We start from the raw sequence: 20,768 nt of genomic DNA on the forward strand, positions 1-20,768 counted from the left end.
GTTAACCAAATAGGTTCAATGTCAGCTAGCAAGCCAGCCATCGAACTTCAGCTAGCTAGTTAGCTAACAGCAAGCTTTAACTTGCAATGAAAACAACTTTCTGACTAAATCAGAAATGTATAATAACAAACTGTAAGTATACTCTCTTACCCGTATACATGGATGAAAGCTTCACGGCAGACTGCAACCCCTTTCATTAAATAAGACCTCCTGTGTCGTTTCCATTTTGTATGTACAGCTTGCTTGTTCCATTGTTGATGTGCAATGCCACAAGAATCATCTTAAGCTTTAGACCCCACCCAAACTCTGACCATTTTACTCGCCCTAGCAGAGCTGGTTAGGCTGTTTTCATGTTCTCCAGGAAATCTTCCACATTTTGGAAAAGTCACTGTAGTCATGACAGATTACTCTGATGACGAAGTAGTGGATGTAGGCTAACATCACCAGATTGCTGCTTTCAGTGTCACTTACAGCAGGTCTTTGTGCTGAATATTTTTGCTTATGAGTCTCTTGACCAACAACATGGTAATTGCTTAATAATTTTTATTCTGAAAATATGTCTATGTACTGGTAGAAAAATGTACACAATCCAATCCAACTCATAAAAATGTACTTTTCTGACATGTTGCAGACTGTAGTTGTAATAACACATTTGTAAAAAGTTGTATTTTTGTGAAAGTTATTTCAGAGATTGGCAGCACAACTGAAAAAAAGACGAACTGCAGACCCTTCCATTTCGATCACAACCATTGAAACCATTGACCTGCCACTACCAGGAAGATCGATACCAAAGATTATTTATATATTGACAAGATATTGGACTGTCTGCTCAAACAATAGGCATACATGTCCGCAAAGTCAGAAGGGAACCTTCTAGCCGATGAGAGGGCATTGTTAGGATTTATGTTTATGCACTATAGCCTGCTACCATATTGTATGAAGATGAATATTGCTTTGTTACACACACACACAAACAATACAGATGTATGTGTGTAAAGACTGACCAACATTGAGTGAAAGGCCATAAAAGCTGTGGTCAATCTGGAGAGGGGAGGGGTGCATATCTCTAGGCCAACCAGGGAGGTTAGGGCACTGATTAATACCAAATAAGGGACTGTTTGAGTGTAGAATCGGGGAAGACACAAGACGGATCTAATCTACGCAACGACCAGATGCGGAATCTGAGAGAAAGGGACAGGCTGAGCAAAGTTTAAACCCCGCTCAGCCTCTACTGTGATAGGCCAACAGACGCGTTGGAACTACGTCATCACGGTATAAGAACAGCTGTTTACGTACTTCCTGCCAGTTCCCTGTTCTACCCTGCGCGGAGATACAGCGAACCCGTATATACGAAAATTACATTTGCCATTAATTGTTTGCGTTAATTAAACATAATTAAAGAAAGTTAGCAGACCTTGCTTTTTATTTATCCTGATACCGGATTTGTTACACGCAGCGCTCCACAGCATATAAGCATTGGCTCAACTTATATCAGTACATTCGTAACAACCTGAACATGACGAAACTTATATACGATCAAATACGCCTCACTTAGCAATTACATTTAATATTGACCAAATTCGACACATTATACAAAAAATCCCCACTTGGTCTGCTTCTCGCGTAAAGATTTGGGACGGAGTCTGTCCTCTCGCTTTCCCTTTCCGCCAGTCGATACCATAGAGAATGATAGAAGCCTATAGTGTCCAAAAGGTCGTTTTAGCATGGGCGTCCACCTTGCTTCCGTCATTTTAAAGTAGTAAAAAAGTTGTCAACTGGGTGGGAATTCCTATGGGTTGTAGGCTCGGTGGCGCTGCCCATTTTTGTCAAAGACGCTCTAATAGCACAGATATAACGATGAGTCCTCTGTCTATATGCGCTGCCCATGTTGTCAATGACGCTATAATAGTACAATTATAACGATGAGTCCTTCATCTATCTCTATGGCCAATACACTGTCGAAATGCTTGCTGGGATACCTGTCATGGCTGCGTCCTGTGAAGGGTTGAAATGGATGTTTGATATCGCTGAACGTGTAATGCTTATGGGATTGAAAACCACATTAACAATGTGGTGAAACGGGGTAGCCTAAATCACAAGGTGAGTTCCTCGGATTTGTGTTATTGCTAGTGGGTAGCTAGCTACACAAAATCATGGCATCTAGCTAACCCCAAAATGACTCCAGTTAGAGTTAGCTAACTTACTATGAAGTGCAGTGAACTGTAGTGTTTTGGATACTGTCGCCACAGAGTTTGACAACCATATTTGCAGTCTCTGTTAACTGCAGTGTAACAGAACAATTTTGTACGGGCGTGGCTAAAGTGCGTCAAGGTTTGATTTGCCAGATAACCCGGTTCAAGTTTCCCATTTCCTCCATCTTTGAAGTGGGTGCAACAACATAAGCTGTGCTAAGGTCAACCACGTCTGTTGCGTTTCAGGTTCTTTTTTTCTAGTGTCTTCAGGCATTCTATAAATCTTTGCAGCCTGACTGTAATAAAGACAATCTGGAACTCGATTTTATAATCCTAGCTCGATATTTTTTTCAAATGGGCAAATTAGCTTCCCAGAAGATACTGACCCTACCGTTACACTTGTTTACACTGAGCTGCACTGGAGTCAGAACGCAATCATGGTTACATTAAGACACAGTGGAGTCAGCGTGAGATATTTGTCAGAAAACATACCTCAATGCAAGGCTGGAATATGTCACTGTACTTCAAATTTGATCTTTATCCGCACTGCTCCACCGAGAAGTTTGAAATACTGCAAATTTTCCTGGAAAACTGCCCCTTTCGTCATCATGTTAGTTAATAGTAGCCACTGCTGCCATTTTGGAATGGCAGTGTTAGCCAGTATGCAAAGTTGATAATCATGTAATAATAAGGAATTCCCTTTGACCACGGCCACAAATTGGGGGAAAACAAACATTATTTCCAAATGACCCACATTGTAAAAGAGCCAACTTCGTGTTGATTTTTATGTTATACAGAAATAACAAAACATGGTGAAAACCTATGGTTTGTAATGCTCCCACGTAGGGAAATAGAGGCACGGTGGCTTCAGGTTTTTCGATGTGGGAAATGTAGGGCCCACAGGCCCTGTTTCATGACGTTGCTAGCAAACCGCATGGCAAATGGTAGTTGCAGAGCCCCGTAGTTAACCTACTGTACAGCACGACTGCAGATGCCAATGTGAAATTAAAATAACAATTCTGTTTTTTTTAGCACTGAAATGAATCGGGCGACCTCCCTGATAAGGAGGGTGAGACTGATAACCCATACCGACCCTACACTGGTTGCAAACTACCTCCCTTTCCCTATATTTGCTCCAGCTTGGACCCCTGCACCTCCACTGACCTGCCACCATGCCAGATTCCTTGCTACTAAGCAGGTGAGACATAGGGGCAAGTTTTAAGTTGAAGAAAAACATTCAGACCCCTTGACTTTTTCCACATTTTGTTACGTTACAGCCTTATTCTAAAATTGTAATTGTTTCCTCATCAATCTACACACAATCCACAATTGGATTTGAGGAATGTTTATAAAAACAGAAATACCTTATTTACATAACTATTCAGACCCTTTGCTATGTCACTCGAAATTGAGCTCAGGTGCATCCTGTTTCCATAGATCATCCTTGAGATGTTTATACAACTTGATTCGATTGATTGGACATGATTTGGAAAGGTACACACCTGTCTATATAAGGTCCCACAGTTGACAGTGCATGTCAGAGCAAAACCAAGCCATGAGGTTGAAGGAATTGCCGTAAAGCTCCGAGACAGGATTGTGTCGAGGCACAGATCTGGGGCATTGAAGGTCCCCAAGAACACAGTGGCCTCCATCATTCTTAAATGCAAGAAGTTTGAAACCACCAAGACTCTTCCTAGAGCTGGTCGCCCGGCCAAACGGCAATCGGGGGAGAAGGGTCTTGGTCAGGGAGGTGACCAAGTACCCAATGGTCACTGACAGAGCTCCAGTTCCTCTGTGGAGATGGGAGAACCTTCCAGAAGGACAACCATCTCTGCTGCACTCCACCAACCAGGTCTTTGGTAGAGTGGCCAGACGGAAGCCACTCCTCAGTAAAAGGCATATGACAGCCCGCTTGGTTTGCCAAAAGGCACCTAAAGGACTCTGACCATGAGAAACAATATTCTCTGGTCTGTTGAAAGCAAGATTGAACTCTCTGGCCTGAATGCCAAGCGTTACATCTGGAGGAAACCTGGCACCATCCCTACAGTGAAGCATTGTGGTGGCAGCATCGTGCTGTGGGGATGTTTTTCAGCGACAAGGACTGGGAGACTGCTCTGTTCATCTTTTCATCGATCCTGACTAAAGTACAGAGAGGTCCTTGATAAAAACCTGCTCAGGACCTCAGACTGGGGCAAAGTTTCACCTTCCAACAGGACAACAACCCTAAGCACACAGCCAAGACAATGCAGGAGTGGCTTCGGGAATACTTACTGAATACTTATGTTAATGTCATATTTAAGTGTGTGGATTGATGATGGAAAAAAACAATCAATTTTAGAATAAGGCTGTCACGTAACAAAATGTGGAAAAAGTCAAGGTCTGAATATTTTCCTACTGCACTGTAAATGCAAATGATAAGAAATGTAATAGGCCTTGATCTCTATTGAAAATAGAGATCATGTGGTTGTGGTCTTTCCTTATGCGTTTAGATCCATTAACATTTTCTTTCATGTCTTTTTTTTCTAGGGTAAAGGCCATAGTAAAGTTCAGAAAGTCAAACCGAAGCAGGACAAACAGGAAGTAGAAATAAAGCAGAAGATGACGGTGTCTGCACTGGCTGAAGCTATGAACAAAGACTTTGGTAAGGCTGATTTAATTTAATGTATAATCATTCAATAGTCTTTAAAGTTATTTATTTTACTGAATTATGGTATGGAGTATTGAGTGTTCCAAGATGATTAAAACTTGTCCAATAAGAAACGCTTGTTTTCGTTTTCCATTCCAAAATGTTTCGCTACGGTGTACACTAATGAATACAACGCAGGTCTGATGTGTAGTACTGATTTGAAGAGCGTACCATTTATTCCACAGATCATGTCTTTGAGGCTCTGCTCAACACCTCAGTGGACCTGGATTCCCTAGAGCCCCACTCTGTTCTGGAGGAGCAGTGGATCAAGGAGGTTGTGAAGAGGTCTGGGATGAAGTACAAGTGGGCCAAGCTGGTGGAGTCCAAAGAGCGTGAGAACAAAGACACTCAGAGAAGGTACAAGACCTGTCTTGTCGGCGGATTGTTAGAAGGGTGGTTAATAGAGTATTTTGGTTGACAGAGGCCCCGACACCATCAGCAAGATGTTGGACATTTCAAAACAACAGGACAACCCCTTGAGAATTGGTTGTTGGCCGTCTGTAGGCGTTAGGGTAGAAAGGGCTCAGTACCATCCATGTACTGACATTCCCATTCAAGCTCAAACCTGGATAAAACCCAAGTTATACCACCTGAATATTAACTTTTTTTATTTTCACATGAATGAACATACAAAATAGAAACAGAAGTTGAATCTGAATGTAAATCAATGTTTATTCTAGAGCTCCACCAGATCCGGCCGTCCTGGTGTCTCGTCCTCCTGTCGTCACCATAATGGGCCACGTAGATCACGGAAAGACCACTCTGCTGGACAGCCTTAGGAAGAGCCAGGTGGCTGCGGGGGAAGCAGGCGGCATCACCCAGCACATTGGGGCCTTCCTGGGTAGGGAAACACCTAGACTCCACAAGAAGTGTTGTTTTTTTTTGTGTAATGTTTAGTGATCATAAAACTAGCTGCTAGTAGTAGTGAATCTTACAGAATCTAGCTGAATGAATCAAGGGAATCATATTAATATTGTATGAAAATGTTGATTAAACACCGGCAGCTCCCCTCAGACCTGTCCCCCATATCCACTCTTTGCTTGAGGCTTGAGACCACCTGTCGATGCAGATCATTGAAAGGCTAAACTGTAAATGTTCTTTCTCAACCTGGTGCTATAATGCCTCATAGCAATACATATTTTGAATATACCAAACTTCTCAGTGAGGTTAGATTTATCTTCACAGATTTCAGAAGGTTCCATCCTGATTTCTCTCTGCAGTTCAACTTCCTTCGGGGGAAAAGATCACGTTCTTGGACACCCCAGGGCACGCAGCCTTCTCCGCCATGAGGGCCCGTGGAGCTTTGGCCACAGACATTGTCATCCTGGTTGTTGCTGCAGATGACGGGGTCATGAAGCAGACGATTGAATCCATCCTACATGCCAAAAAAGCCCAAGGTACTGTCATTTCATGTTGGTATTTCTCTGCGACTATAACACATTTTGGGCAACATCTTTGAGGGACATAATATTTTTTATAGATTAAATAACCCTAACTGTAACTTGAAGGCATTCAATCCAAACTGCAGCTGGCGATAGCATCATGTACAACACATATTCCTGCTGTTCACTTTAAATCTATATACACTGAACAAAAATATAACCGCAACATGTAAAGTTTGACCCATGTTTCATGAGCTGAAATAAAAGATCCCAAAAATGTTCCATGCGCACAAAAAACATTTCTCTCAACTTTTGTACACAAATGTGTTTACATCCCTGTTAGTGAGCTCCTTTGCCAAGATATTCCATCCACCTGACAGGTGTGGCATATCAAGACGCTGATTACACAGGTGCACCTTGTGCTGGGGACAACAAAAGACCACTCGGAAATGTGCCGTTTTGTCACACAACACGATGTCTCAAATTTTGAGGGTGCGTGCAATTGGCATGCTGACTGCAGGAATGTCCACCTGTGCTGTTACCGGGTAATTGAATGTGCATTTCTCTACCATAAGCCGCCCCAATGTCGTTTTAGAGAATTTGGCAGTACGTCCGACCGGCCTCACAACCACAGACCACGTGTATGGCTTCCTGTGGGCGACGTCAACGTTGTGAATAGAGTGCCCCATGGTGGCGGTGGGGTTATGGTATGGGCAGGCATAAGCTACGGACAATGAACACAATTGCATTTTATCGATGGCAATTTGAATGCACAGAGATACCGTGGCGATGTGCTGAGGCCCATTGTCGTCCCATTCATCCGCCACCATTACCTCATGTTTCAGTATGATAATGCACAGTCCCATGTCGCAAGGATCTGTACACAATTCCTGGAAGCTGAAAATGTCCCAGTTCTTTCATGACCTGCATACTCACCAGACATATCACTCGTTGAGCATGTTTGGGATGCTCTTGATCGACGTGTACGACGGCGCGTTCCACTTCCCGCCAATATCCAGCGACTTCGTACAGCCATTGAAGAGGAGTGGGACAATATTCCACTGGCCACAATCAATAGCCTGGTCAACTCTGTGAAGGTGTCGTGCTGCATGACGCAAATGGTGGTCACACCAGATACTGACTGGTTTTCTGATCCACACCCCTAACCTTTTTTTTTTTCCTTTTTTTTTTAAGGTATCTGGGACCAACAGATGCATGTCTGTATTCGCAGTCATGTAAAATCCATAGATTAGGACCTAATGAATTTCAATTGACTGATTTCCTTCTATGAACTGTAACTCAGTAAAATCTTTGAAATTGTCACATATTGTGTTTTTTATATTTTTGTTCAGTATAAATCATCACTGCCTTTTCATGGCTAACGAGACATAACATTGTTGATCTGATCAAGGCTCCCAATGAGCTCATTTAATGACAGTTCATTATTGTATGACTTTTATGTACCTGAATAGTAAAATTGGTGTTTTTTTTTTGTGTATCTGCAGTACCAATCATTGTGGCAGTGAACAAGTGTGACAAGCATCAAGCTGACCCAGCGCGTGTGAAGCAGGAACTACTATCCCATGATGTGGTATGCGAGGAGTATGGAGGAGAGGTTCAGGCTATCCGCGTTTCTGCCCTTAAGGTGAGTTCCTCATCCGTAGGAAGGAGGTTTACTTTTTTAATATATCATTGAATATATAAAATGAACTCATTTATTACAGCAGACCAGGTGGGAAACAAAATGTCAGACATTTAGCAAGCCTAATGTGTGTGTGTGTGTGTGTGTGTATGCATATGTTTGTTTGTTAATTGGATTCTGCCCCTTGTCTCATCTTGGGGGTTGGGACAGTCCCACAAACATGGTTCAGCCTTAATACAAGCACTACTGCCCACTTAAGTCATTTCCGTCTGTTTGTGTCCGTCAATAGTTGTCTAAATGTGGATAAAAAATGTATGGATAAAAAATGTCTGCCCCAGCCTAATTCACCTATTTGTGCAAGTCGGGGCATAATGCCAAAGCCATGAAATTAAAGAACAACAATATGATTCCATAGGGGGACAATCTGATGGAGCTGGCAGAGGCCACGGTGACCCTGGCGGAGGTGATGGAGCTGAAGGGTGACCCGACAGGCCTAGTGGAGGGCACCATTATCGAGAGCCGCTCGGATAAGGGCAAGGGGTGGGTCTCCTCATGGCACAGCCACGGATTGAAGCATGAGCTTAAGCATGGTTGTTGGAATGGTTGCACCAAGCCTTCTAGTTTGATTTAATCAGGTTACAAAACTTCCAAGATTCACACAAAATCACAACCTAAAAGCATTATATTGTCAAATGCATATAGTCCATTACAATATGAGTGAAATTATTGGAGTAACGGAAATGAAAAATAGCTTTGGTAAACATTTAAGATGTTTAAACTATTTTTAAATGAATGTCAGTTCAATAAGATGCTGCTTACAAATACATTTTTACAAATGATTTCCTGTTTTGCAGGCCAGTTACGACAGCAATTGTCCAGCGAGGCACGTTAAAAAAGGGCTGCACTTTGGTTGCAGGGAAGACATGGGCCAAGGTGCGCTTCTTGTTTGACGAGAACAACTGCATAGTGAAGGAGGCTGGGCCGGGCACTGCTGTGGAGATAGTGGGGTGGAAGGAGCTCCCCTCTGCCGGCGAGGATATCCTGGAAGTAGAGTCTGAGGTAATCTCTCCTGGACAGACATAACATAAATGTAACGTCTGTCCTAGGACAGTGAGATGAGGAATAATTTTTCCGGTGCACCTATTTACGGTGTACCTCTTCCCCAGAACCTTATCCAGTAGCCAGCGTTTCGGCAAGATTTTGGTTGTGTGTTGCCGAGATTAAGTCTGAGGTGACATATATTGCATTATTAGAAGAGTAGAGGAATTCTAAAGCCTGTGTGATTCAGCCAACTCCGAATTTGGTAGTCATACAAGCCAGCCTCAAAGCAATAGCTGGATGTTTTATTTATTTATGAGAATGAGGAGTAATACAGTTGGAATAGGCCTTATCTGATTCATTAATTGCCTTCAGCCACGATCCAATACCATGCATTGTTGATGTGTCACGTATGCAGCCGCCCAAGTCAATCCTTGTGTTGACTACTCCCACTTCAATTTGCAGTGAAGATTGTTTAAAAACGGCTTGTTTGGATCCTGGATGCTGATTGGACAAACAGCGTTCCATGCCGTGCTGTATTGGCCGTCACAGGTGCACTATAGATACACACGGCGAGGCTTAGTGTGACCACGCCCCAGAGCAGAGTACTCCCATGTAATTAGCCTAACTTTGCCGTCAACCTAAGCAAACTACTGACACTTTTTGGTAGTTTAATTTATAAAGCCCTTTTTTACATCAGCTGATATCTCAAAGTGCTGTACAGAAACCCAGCCTAAAACCCCAAACAGCAAGCAATGCAGGTGTAGAAGCACGGTGGCTAGGAAAAACTCCCTAGAAAGGCCAGAACCTAGGAAGAAACCAGGCCAATCCTCTTCTGGCTATGCCGGGTGGAGATTATAACAGAAAATGGCCAAGATGTTCAAATGTTCATAGATGACCAGCAGGGTCAAATAATAATAATCACAGTGGTTGTCGAGGGTGCAACAGGTCAGCACCTCAGGAGTAAATGTCAGTTGGCTTTTCATAGCCGATCATTCAGAGTATCTCTACCGCTCCTGCTGTCTCTAGAGAGTTGAAAACAGCAGGTCTGGGACTGGTAGCACATCCGGTGAACAGGTCAGGGTTACATAGCCGCAGGCAGAACAGTTGAAACTGGAGCTGCAGCACGGCCAGGTGGACTGGGGACAGCAAGGAGTCATCAGGCCAGGTAGTCCTGAGGCATGGTGCTAGGGCTCAGGTCCTCCAAGAGAGAGCATACTTAAATTCACACCGGATAAGACAGGAGAAATACTCCAGATATAACAGACTGACCCTAGCCCCCCGACACAAACTACTGCAGCATAAATACTGGAGGCTGAGACAGGAGGGGTCGGGAGACACTGTGGCCCCATCCGACGATACCCCTGGACAGGGCCAAACAGGCAGGATATAACCCCAAAGCACAGCCCCCACACCACTAGAGGGATATCTTCAATCACCAACTTACCATCCTGAGACAAGGCCGAGTATAGCCCACAAAGATCTCCGCCATGGCACAACCCAAGGTGGGGCGCCAACCCGGACAGGAAGATCACGTCAGTGACTCAACCCACTCAAGTGACGCACCCCTCCCAGGGAGGGCATGGCAGAGCACCAGTAAGCCAGTGACTCAGCCCCTGTAATAGGGTTAGAGGCAGAGAATCCCAGTGGAGAGAGGAGAACCGGCCAGGCGAAGACAGCAAGGGCGGTTTGTTGCTCCAGTGCCTTTCCGTTCACCCTCACACTCCTGGGCCAGATTACACTCAATCATAGGACCTACTGAAGAGATGAGTCTTCAGTAAAGACTTAAAGGTTGAGACAGAGTCTGCGTCTCTCAGATGGGTAGGCAGACCGTTCCATAAAAATGGAGCTCTATAGGAGAAAGCCCTGCCTCCATCTGTTTGCTTAGAAATTCTAGGGACAGTAAGGAGGCCAGCGTCTTGTGACCATAGCGTATGTGTAGGTATGTACGTCAGGACCAAATCGGAAAGATAGGTAGGAGCAAGCCCATGTAATGTTTTGTAGGTTAGCAGTAAAACCTTGAAATCAGCCCTTGCCTTAACAGGAGGCCAGTGTAGAGAGGCTAGCACTGGAGTAATATGATCACATTTTTTGGTTCTGGTCAAGATTCTAGCAGCCGTGTTTAGCACTAACTCAAGTTTATTTAGTGCTTTATCCGGGTAGCCGGAAAGTAGAGCATTGCAGTAGTCTAACCTAGAAGTGACAAAAGCATGGATTAGTTTTTCTGCATCATTTTTGGACAAGGTTTCAGATTTTTGCAAAAAAGCTGTCCTTGAAACAGTCTTGATATGTTCGTCAAAAGAGAGATCATGGTCCAGAGTAACGTATTGTCTTTCCTTACTTATTACTGGTAATGCCCCAATTCAGACTTACAAGCGTTGCATGCATATCTCAGACCATAGTCACTTTTGAGCTCTGAGTTATGTTTTTGTCTCATCTGTTAACCTGTTGAGGACAGAGGGCGCTGTTTTCACTTTGGGGGAAATTCGTGCCCAATTTAAACGGCCTCGTACTCAATTCTTGCTTGTACAATATGCATATTATTATTACTATTGGATAGAAAACACTCTCTAGTTTCTAAAACCGTTTGAATTTTTTCTGTGGGTAAAACAGAACTCATTTGGCAGCACACTTTCTGACCAGGAAGTGGAAAGTCTGAATTCGATGCTCTGTTCAAGGACCTGCCTATAAATGGGCATGATACGTATGACTATACGTGCACGTCATACACCTTCCCCTAGATGTCAAGAGGAAGTGAGAGAAGAAATGAGTTGATTATCTTGGTCTGAGATGGAATGAATCCTCTTGGAATGACGTGTCCTCCATTTTCGGTTTTCTGGAAGGCGCGTGGAGGGACCTGTAATTGCCTTTTGAAAAGCTGTCGTTATAGGCGAATACTATCTCCGGCTTTGATTTTATTTGATACATGTCACAATATCATCGTAAAGTATGTTTTTTCAATATAGTTTTATTAGATTATTGAAATTTTTTCGGGACGTTAGGCGTGTTGCTTTGTCTGCATATGTTCAGGAAGGATAGCTTCGCGCCACTTGGCCAGTGTGCTTGCTAATTCAAGAGAGAAAAACGACGTTCTAATACCAAACAAAGACAGTTCTGGACAAAGGACCCCTTGTACAACATTCTGATGGAAGATCACCAAAAGTAGGACCCATTTTGTGATGCTATTACATATATCTGTCGAACTGTGTACTAGTAGTTTTGCGCCCATGTTTTGGGCATCTCTCGCCATAACGTAAGACTTATGTTGTAATGAAGATATTTTTAGAATTCTAACACTGCGATTGCATTAAGAACTAATGAATCTATCGTTTCCTATACAACATGTATTTTTTTGTAATGTTTATGAATAGCTATTTGGTCAGAATAGGTGAGAGTCTAATAGAAATATCCGCACATTCTGGGAAAAAGATGCTACGTTAGCATAATGGATAACCACTGATTTCAGCTCTAAATATGCACATTTTCGAACAAAACATAAGTGTATGTATAACCTGATGTTATAGGACTGTCATCTGAGGAAAGTTTATGAAGGTTAGTGAAAATTAATATCTTTTGCTGGTTTATTCGCTAACGCTAACGTGCCTATTGCTATCGCTAACGTGCCTTGATGAATGAATGCGGTTGTGTGGTAGGCTATTGTAGTAAGCTAATATAATGCTATATTGTGTTTTCGCTGTAAAACACTTAAAAAATCGGAAATATTGGCTGGATTCACAAGATGTTTGTCTTTAATTTGCTGTACACCATTGATTTTTCAGAAATGTTTTATGATGAGTATTTAGGTATTTCACGTTGGTCTCTATAATTACTCTGGCTGCTTCGGTGCTATTTCTGACGGTAGCTGTGATGGTAGCAGCAATGTAAAACTGATTTATACCTCAAATATGCACATTTTTCGAACAAAACATAGATTTATTGTGTAACATGTTATAGGACTGTCATCTGATGACGTTGTTTCTTGGTTAGTTTGGTTGGTTCTTGGTTAGTTTGGTTGGTTTCCTGCATGCTACCTGTGCTGTGAAAAATGTCTGTCCTTTTTTGTATTTGGTGGTGAGCTAACATAAATATATGTGGTGTTTTCGCTGTAAAACATTTTAAAAATCGGACATGTTGACTGGATTCACAAGATGTGTATCTTTCATTTGCTGTATTGGACTTGTTAATGTGTGAAAGTTAAATATTTCTAAAAAATATTTTTTTGAATTTCGCGCTCTAACTTTTCAGTGGAATGTGGGAGGAGTTCCGCTAGCGGAACGCCGGGGCTAGACAGGCTAATATATCTGTTGTGACACCATATTACCCCATTCTATCGATCTTTATCCACTCAACTATAGAAAAGAGCAAGGGAGGTGGTGGACTGGCGGTGCTACCAGGAGGAACAGGACAAACTGAAGGAGGACATGCAAGCCATTGAGGTAAAGCAACGGGAGCACCAAGAGAGCTACAAGAAGGAGCGAGAGCCCCTGGCCCACCTCAGCTGGAGGCAAAGGAAGTCTGCTCTGTACAAGGCCAACAAAAAGCTCATGGCCATGCGGCCCAGTGAGAAGTTGGAGTCCCAAGAGCTCTCCCTACCACTCATTGTCAAAGGTGACTAGATCAATTAATTAATCTGAATAACTCAATGACATGGCTAGACAATTCAATTACAGAACAGAAATGCTCCTAATTAAAATCATATTTCAATATTTATATTAAATACATCATGAAATAACTCAAATATAATCCATGAATAATATAACAAAGCATATGCCATTTCATACCGACTTGTCTTTTGTCACTGCAGGTGATGTGGATGGCTCTGTCGAGGCTATCCTGAACATCTTGGAGAGCTACGATGCGCATAGCCAGTGCCAGATGGAGGTGGTCCACTTTGGCATCGGAGATGTTTCCGAGAACGATCTCAACCTGGCCGAGACCTTCTCAGGTGCATCCTCTACACATCACACCATGTCATTGAAAAGGGAGATGTTTGGTCTCAATAGAAGACTAAAATGCCAGCATCACTGCTGTAGTTAGAATGCCCCATGAGTACATTCTGTCTAAGAATTATTATCCAATACTCAACTTAAAACACATCTGGTTTACTTTCACTTCAACAGACTTTCTTTGTAATGATTTTAACCCTTTACACTCATGAGAATTGGCCTATATGGATGTTTCTTACATAATACATTTGAATGGTATAACCATGATGGCAATTGAAAGGGAACAGTTTGGTGATTATTGGGAAATTATTAGACCAAAGTTTAGGACATAATTCACCTGACAAAAGACTGAATCCAAACATTACACTGTTGATTGTATGTGTATTTTACATTTACTGTACTTTTCACAGCATTAGCCAATAACGAAATCTGCAATAACTGAATATATTCAGTAACATAATAAGAATATTAATTGAAATGGTGGAGTAGGTGCAACATAAGACAATAAAATGACAAAGGTTAGAGTGAGAGGACTAACTGGTGTCTCCGACGTGACCACACACTTCTCCAAAGTAATTTCAATGCACTTCCATGACATTGAGCTCTCCTAGCTGTGCCGTTGAAGATCTAGAGCAAGCATACTTGTTTTGTTTGGAACACAACCCTGCAATCACACAATTACTGTTGTTTACACAATCCAAAAACGGACCATTTTTAAATCGCCGAAAGCAAACATGACTAGCTAAGGTATGAAATACAATCTTACAGTGGTTAGACTTTCACAAGGCAGTTCAGAGAAACATAACCTAATTTTGGTGCGCGTAGAAAGGAGTCTTGAGTGCTGTCAGGTGTGTGTTCCGCAGCAAATTTTCTTCACAATAGACAAACAGGCTCATTCTGTTCAGAACAACCCAGGGTATGACGCCATGTAATCTTCTAACTACATCAAACATGGTGATCATAAATATATATAACATGAGTTTTATGATATGGAAATGTGAAGTGCACATTTGGACTCCATTGGAGGGATGGGGGCAACTTCTTGTCACGTGCAGTGCTCATGTTCAGAATGGCTGTCAGTCAAAACCAATACAGCGCTGTGAAGCCTGAGCCCTGACGTCATTTATAATATTTTACTGTACAGCCACTGCGTTCCAATTTAGGCGCTTCTCAGTACCCAAATGTGCCATTTTTTAACAAGTCTACGGGTACAAGTTTTTAAAGGGCTATGTTTTAACCAGTTAAATATAATCAAAATATTATTTCCCTCACATTCCATTGTTTAATGTCCCTTCAAGCATGTGCTCTTGTATCCCCTCGATCTGTCTGCTTACCTGTTATATAAGTGTTTTATTATATCCCCTATATTTACACTTTTGAAAATGAAAAATAAGTCTTATTATTAGTAAACTAATGTTTTAAGACCTTTTTTACTTTATGTTGACAAATGTTTTGTTTATTGTTATAGTAACACTTGCTATTTCTTCCCATGACCAGGCACCATATACGGCTTCAATGTGGGTGTCAATAAGTCCATTCAGCAGATGGCCACTAAGAAAGGCATCATACTAAAGATGCACAAAGTTATCTACAAACTCATCGACGACCTAAAGGACGAGCTGAGCAGTAAACTCCCTCCTTCTGTAAAGGAGAATGTGATCGGTGTGTGTGTGGTATTTTAATTTAATAAATCAGGATAGTCAACACAGGAAATTGTTACCGAGTGTTCTTGGGAGTCCTGGGATACATCGAAATCAATAAACATACACATGACATAGTAATTGTCAAAAATGACATACTGTAGTGGTCAAATAAATTGGCACTTTTGCAATGGAGCAGAATATTCAGTTCTCTTTCAAAACATGTCATATGGCTATTACTGGCTATTACTGTGTAGGCACCTGCAACTCACACAGGTGAGGTAAATTATACCGTTAACAAGAATCATTTAAGTCTCCAACCAGATTAATTTGAATTCTGAGTAATTCAGTTCAGGAAAAAAAAATCTTCTTTGAATTGAAAAAGAAATTCTGTAACTTTTTGGCGATCCTATGCAGTTGTAAGTCAAACACATACACGTGGGAACACAAAGTTTTCCCCATTTCAACTTATTTTAGAAGAAATAGTGAATCATGCAAGGATGTCTATTTGACCGCAATCAAAAATGTATTCCTGTATATCGGTAGTGTTAGTTGCTTTGTTTGCTGGTTTGCATGCTGTTTAAAAACACTGGATAACTGTCTTTTCACTGAACTGGGAATAGACTGTGCTAGAAACCCTAATGTATTGTTTGAATCTCACAACGTTTGGGTTACTGTTTTAAATCCCAGTTCTGACGGGTGGGGAAAAAAGAGATAAATATCTGGTGGTAGTGATCTTAACTTAACCCCCTAAACTGGTCATTGAGCGCTGCATTGTGGCTGCCCTCTGCTCCAGCCTCTTCAACCTAATGTGTGTTTGTGTAGCGGAGGGGTTAGGTACAGCAGAAGACCGATTTCTGTCTCGTCTGGATTAAAAGTATTTTTCTTCGTCTTCTCTTTCCAGGAGAGGCATCTGTCCTGGCCATGTTTGACGTGACCGTTGGGAAGAAGAAAGTGTCCGTCGCCGGCTGTAGAGTTCAGAAAGGTCAGCTAGATAGAAAGATGAAGTTCCGACTGGTCCGAGGCCAAGACGTCATCTGGGAGGGTAAGCAAGATAGTGTGAAGACCTACTTCCATACCAAATAGCTAAAGGGCATGTCACTCATCAGGGATCCTTATTGAGGTTCAATATCTAGCTGATACTTTTAAGTACTTTTTTTTTTAAAGGAGATACCAACACCTCTGTATCCATGGTTGCCATGGCACTGTAGCCTAGGCAGAGAGCTCTGTAAATATTGTACATATGTTTATTATTGAAGTTTTTTTTTTGTGCATTTTTTAAATGTATTTTGGGACGTTTTGGCTGCTCTAGGGTTTGATCACTATATCCTGTGGACTCTTAGACTTGCAGGATTGTGATAAAGTCAATATTTGGGCTTGTTAGCTAGCTAGCTTGCTGTTTGGATTAAAATGTGACTTTTTGTTTAATCTGTTTGGAAGTATTACACCAAGGATTGGATGCTGTGTCCAGAGGTAGCTGAGGAAGTTCAGGGAATGCGCCTAACCACTGCCAAGATGTGGTGGCTTTTCATGCGTTTTTCAGACCTAATACTTTGTCTCCATTTCTATTTTTTGTCTGTTTTACTTTTTATGCGCTTTGAGATTCTTTGTAAAGCACTATACAAGTTCCAAAATATATGAATTATTATTAGATCTGTAACCCAAGTATGCCTAGTAGGCTAGGTCTACTGTGTAGCTTATGTTTGTACATTTTTTTGAGCCATTTATTTAAGAGGACCACAATGGTAATACGTTTTTTGTCCTCGATTTTAAAAGCATTATCCACATGTGTGGTTGTATTGTGTTTTAAATGATCAAATCTATCTAACCTTTTCCTTTATGAAATAGGATTTTATCTAAATGAGCACCTCATTCCATAGAAGCCTTTTAGGAGCGTCTGCATATCTAAACTATACTTTCAAATACATATTTTTAAGTATGTGAAATGCTGTATTTACTATCAATGCTCCATACTGGTAATTAGTCAAACCGGTTGCTTGGTGTATACAGATAATGTCATGTGATAAACCTGTGGCTTATTTTGTATGTAATCTGACGACGGGTCATCCTTATTCTTGAGTCAGACACAAATACATTTGGTGAAAGTTGGTTTCTTATTCTTGATTGAGTGAAAACTGTGTGTGGTGTCTTGTATTACCTGCAGGCTCCTTGACAGCACTGAAGCACCACAAAGATGATGTCCAGATGGTGAAGACAGGGATGGAGTGTGGCCTCTCTGTGGATCAGGACATCGAGTTTAGACCGGGAGATGAAATAGTGTGCTACGAAGAGACTGAGACTAGGCAAACAATTTCCTGGGATCCAGGATTTTAGGACGTGCTATAGATATTGGCCTCATCAGGTGAACAATCCATGATCTGAATTGAAGGAGTATTATTTATGCTAGAGACGGTTGAGCATTCCAAGACTTTGCATTTACATGTAAAATTGTGAATGTCATGACTAATTGAATTTGAGGTGTTGTACTGACTACTCTGCTTGATGTAATAAAATTGTTTCTAGTAAGATAAAAAAAAAAAATCAAGTGATATGAGAGTGCAGTACTCATATCTGTTCCAGCAGCGGCTTTATTTGTGTAATATAATTGGACAGATTTTCTTTGCTTTGGGCTCACTGATTTTGAGTTAATATTCTATAAGAGGAACAGGAGCTCAAGCAGTGGAAAATGAGGTGCTGGTACTCAGCTCCAGTGAGCTCCTGCTCAAGTCAAGCACTATATATATATATATACAGCACATCATTTTCCAAGAGATAAGTGTAAATCTGTATTACAATAAAAAATAAAATAATAATGTGCATATCATTTTCAAGGTAATAAATATGCTGTTATGTTGAGAAGTTATGCACACACTACATGTAGCAGGGCCTAACTCCAATCACATCTCTCAGCTGTCTGTGTTTCTGGCCAGTTTTTTTAGCTCCTAAAAAAATACACAACTGTAGAGTCAAAATGGGCCAGCATCCCTGTGGAACGCTTTCGACACTTTGTAGAGTCCATGCCCTGTTTCGCCCTTGTAAAAAAAAAAAAAAAAAAAAAAAAAAACTGCACCAGATTGGCTAGTGAAACGCACACTCGGCACTATAATTAGACCAGCAAGTTGTCAATCAACACAGGTCGGGTGAGCTAGCGAAGAGATTGCTGATTTTCTGTACAGCTATAGGATCGCGTGCAGCGCAAACTTCAAATTGTAGGAAGAGGGGATTGCCATAAATAAATACGCAGCTCCAAAAATTGGTCCCGGCGGGAGCGCAGGACACTGTGTTAGCTTAGCCAGCTAGTCCTAAGGAGGACTCCGTGTCCGTCGCTCCCGCCTGTCAGGAACGGTTTTCTCCCGAACACAGCAGGCAGGAGCGACACTGTGTGCTAGCTAGTTAGCAAGCTAGCACATGATGTCGCTAGCTAGTTAGTTTGCTAGCACAAAGTGTTGCCCCACCCTCCCACCTGCTGTGCTAGCGTAAGGAGGGGATGACCCATAGACAGTGTTCTTCGCCCCCCTGTCTGTTGGGCACTGTTTTTCCACAGTTCTGTTAACGACGGTGAGGGCAGGCGGGAGCGAAGGACACTACCGGTATCGCTCCTGCTAGCTAGCAAGAATGACTGGTAGGTGGGGACGAAACAATTCAGATAATACTTTTATTGTCCGTTTGACCCACATTCAAAAGCGTCACACAAGCATGATCCAAAGATTAGGCAGAGACTCATTTAAAGTATAATAGTTGGGCCAAATTGAACCTCAAAATGTCATGGATGAGGAGGACAAGAGATCTCTTACCATTAAGGCCTGGCTGGAAAACAGACAGTCCCTCAGAGATTTTTGAATAAGGACTCTTACCTTCTTAGTTGTGGCCGGAGGGATGTTTGGGTCTTAGCCGAGTGAAAAGGGTCAAGAAGTCAGGTTGCTCTCATCTGGGTCACGGCACCAAATGTTGTTCACACTCATATTCGTCATGTGACCTTGTATTGAAGGCTGAGCTTCTTCAAATTACTAAGATATTGCATTATTAGAGTGCTATCTGAAAGCTGCTAATAACAAATTACCATTCACCATACTGTCAACACTCATTAAATGTGACCTCAACTGATAGATCCTGTCTTTGTTACTTTCACTAGTCTCCATATCTGTTTCCTTCAACTCAGATCCTTCTACTCTTTTCAATAGGAAAGCCCTCTCAATCACTACTGCTAATACACACAGATCACTTTCAAACAATGTTCTTTCAAACAATGTTTTACCCCTATTGTACCAAGAGCTACAAACAAACAAAACATGATAATTTCTGTTCACCTGGATGCCGCTGTCCCCTTTTCCCCTTTTACTTTCTCCTTATTGGAAGTCATTGTCTGTATTTTAGTCTACCCTAACAATGTTACTGTATATATTTATGACCAATTTCACTTTATTCTTCACACTCATTGAAAGTCTAATATTTTGAGATTAATACTGTATGTAATGCGCACAAATTCAAAAATACATCAGCCAATTCAGAAGAGGAGAGAGAAACTTTCGAGGGTGCTTACTTTTTAAGGTAGCTTTTGAGACCAGAGGCAAGGATGGAATAGTCAGGAATCCACTGAGGACAGTAACCTGCCGTTCCCAAAAATGCTCTCATTTGGCGGGTTATAGTTTTTTTTAAATTATTTAACCTTTATTTAATTAGGCAAGTTAAATAAAATATAGGACAAAACACACATCATGACAAGAGAGACAACACTACATAAAGAGACCTAAGACGACAACATAGCATGGCAGCAACACATAACACAGCATGGTAGCAACACAACATGGTAGTAGCACAAAACAGGGTACAAACATTGTTGGGCACAGGCAACAGCACAAAGGGCAAGAAGGTAGAGACAACAATACATCACGCAATGCAGCCACAACTGTCAGTAAGTGTCCATGATTGAGTCTTTGAATGAATAGATTGAGATAAAACGGTCCAGTTTGAGTGTTTGTTGCAGCTCGTTCCAGTCGCTAGCTGCAGCGAACTGACAAAAACAAGCGACCCAGGGATGTGTGTGCTTTGGGGACCTTTAACAGAATGTGACTGGCAGAACGGGTGTTGTATGTGAAGGATGAGGGCTGCAGTAGATATCTCAGATAGTGGGGAGTGAGGCCTAAGAGGGTTTTATAAATAAGCAACAACCAGTGGGTCTTGCGACAGGTATACAGAGATGACCAGTTTACATAAGAGTATAGAGTGCAGTGATGTGTCCTAT

At 41.8% G+C, this 20,768-nt stretch overlaps 1 protein-coding gene across 1 annotated transcript; it reads left to right on the forward strand.

The window, feature by feature from the left end:
* Window positions 1-1,933: 1,933 nt before the first annotated feature.
* On the forward strand, window positions 1,934-18,350 carry mtif2 (mitochondrial translational initiation factor 2). Its single transcript, XM_071387586.1, has 14 exons — window positions 1,934-2,100; window positions 3,225-3,390; window positions 4,719-4,833; window positions 5,064-5,235; window positions 5,559-5,719; window positions 6,099-6,275; window positions 7,766-7,905; window positions 8,318-8,442; window positions 8,757-8,961; window positions 13,296-13,548; window positions 13,745-13,885; window positions 15,384-15,548; window positions 16,431-16,571; window positions 17,691-18,350. The coding sequence occupies exons 2-14, from the start codon at window positions 3,232-3,234 to the stop codon at window positions 17,858-17,860; spliced, it is 2,124 nt and encodes a 707-aa protein (XP_071243687.1). The 5' UTR covers window positions 1,934-2,100; window positions 3,225-3,231; the 3' UTR covers window positions 17,861-18,350.
* The last annotated feature ends 2,418 nt before the right edge of the window (window positions 18,351-20,768 follow it).

This window comes from Salvelinus alpinus, chromosome 2, assembly GCF_045679555.1.
Source record: "Salvelinus alpinus chromosome 2, SLU_Salpinus.1, whole genome shotgun sequence".
Classification (NCBI taxonomy): domain Eukaryota; kingdom Metazoa; phylum Chordata; class Actinopteri; order Salmoniformes; family Salmonidae; genus Salvelinus; species Salvelinus alpinus.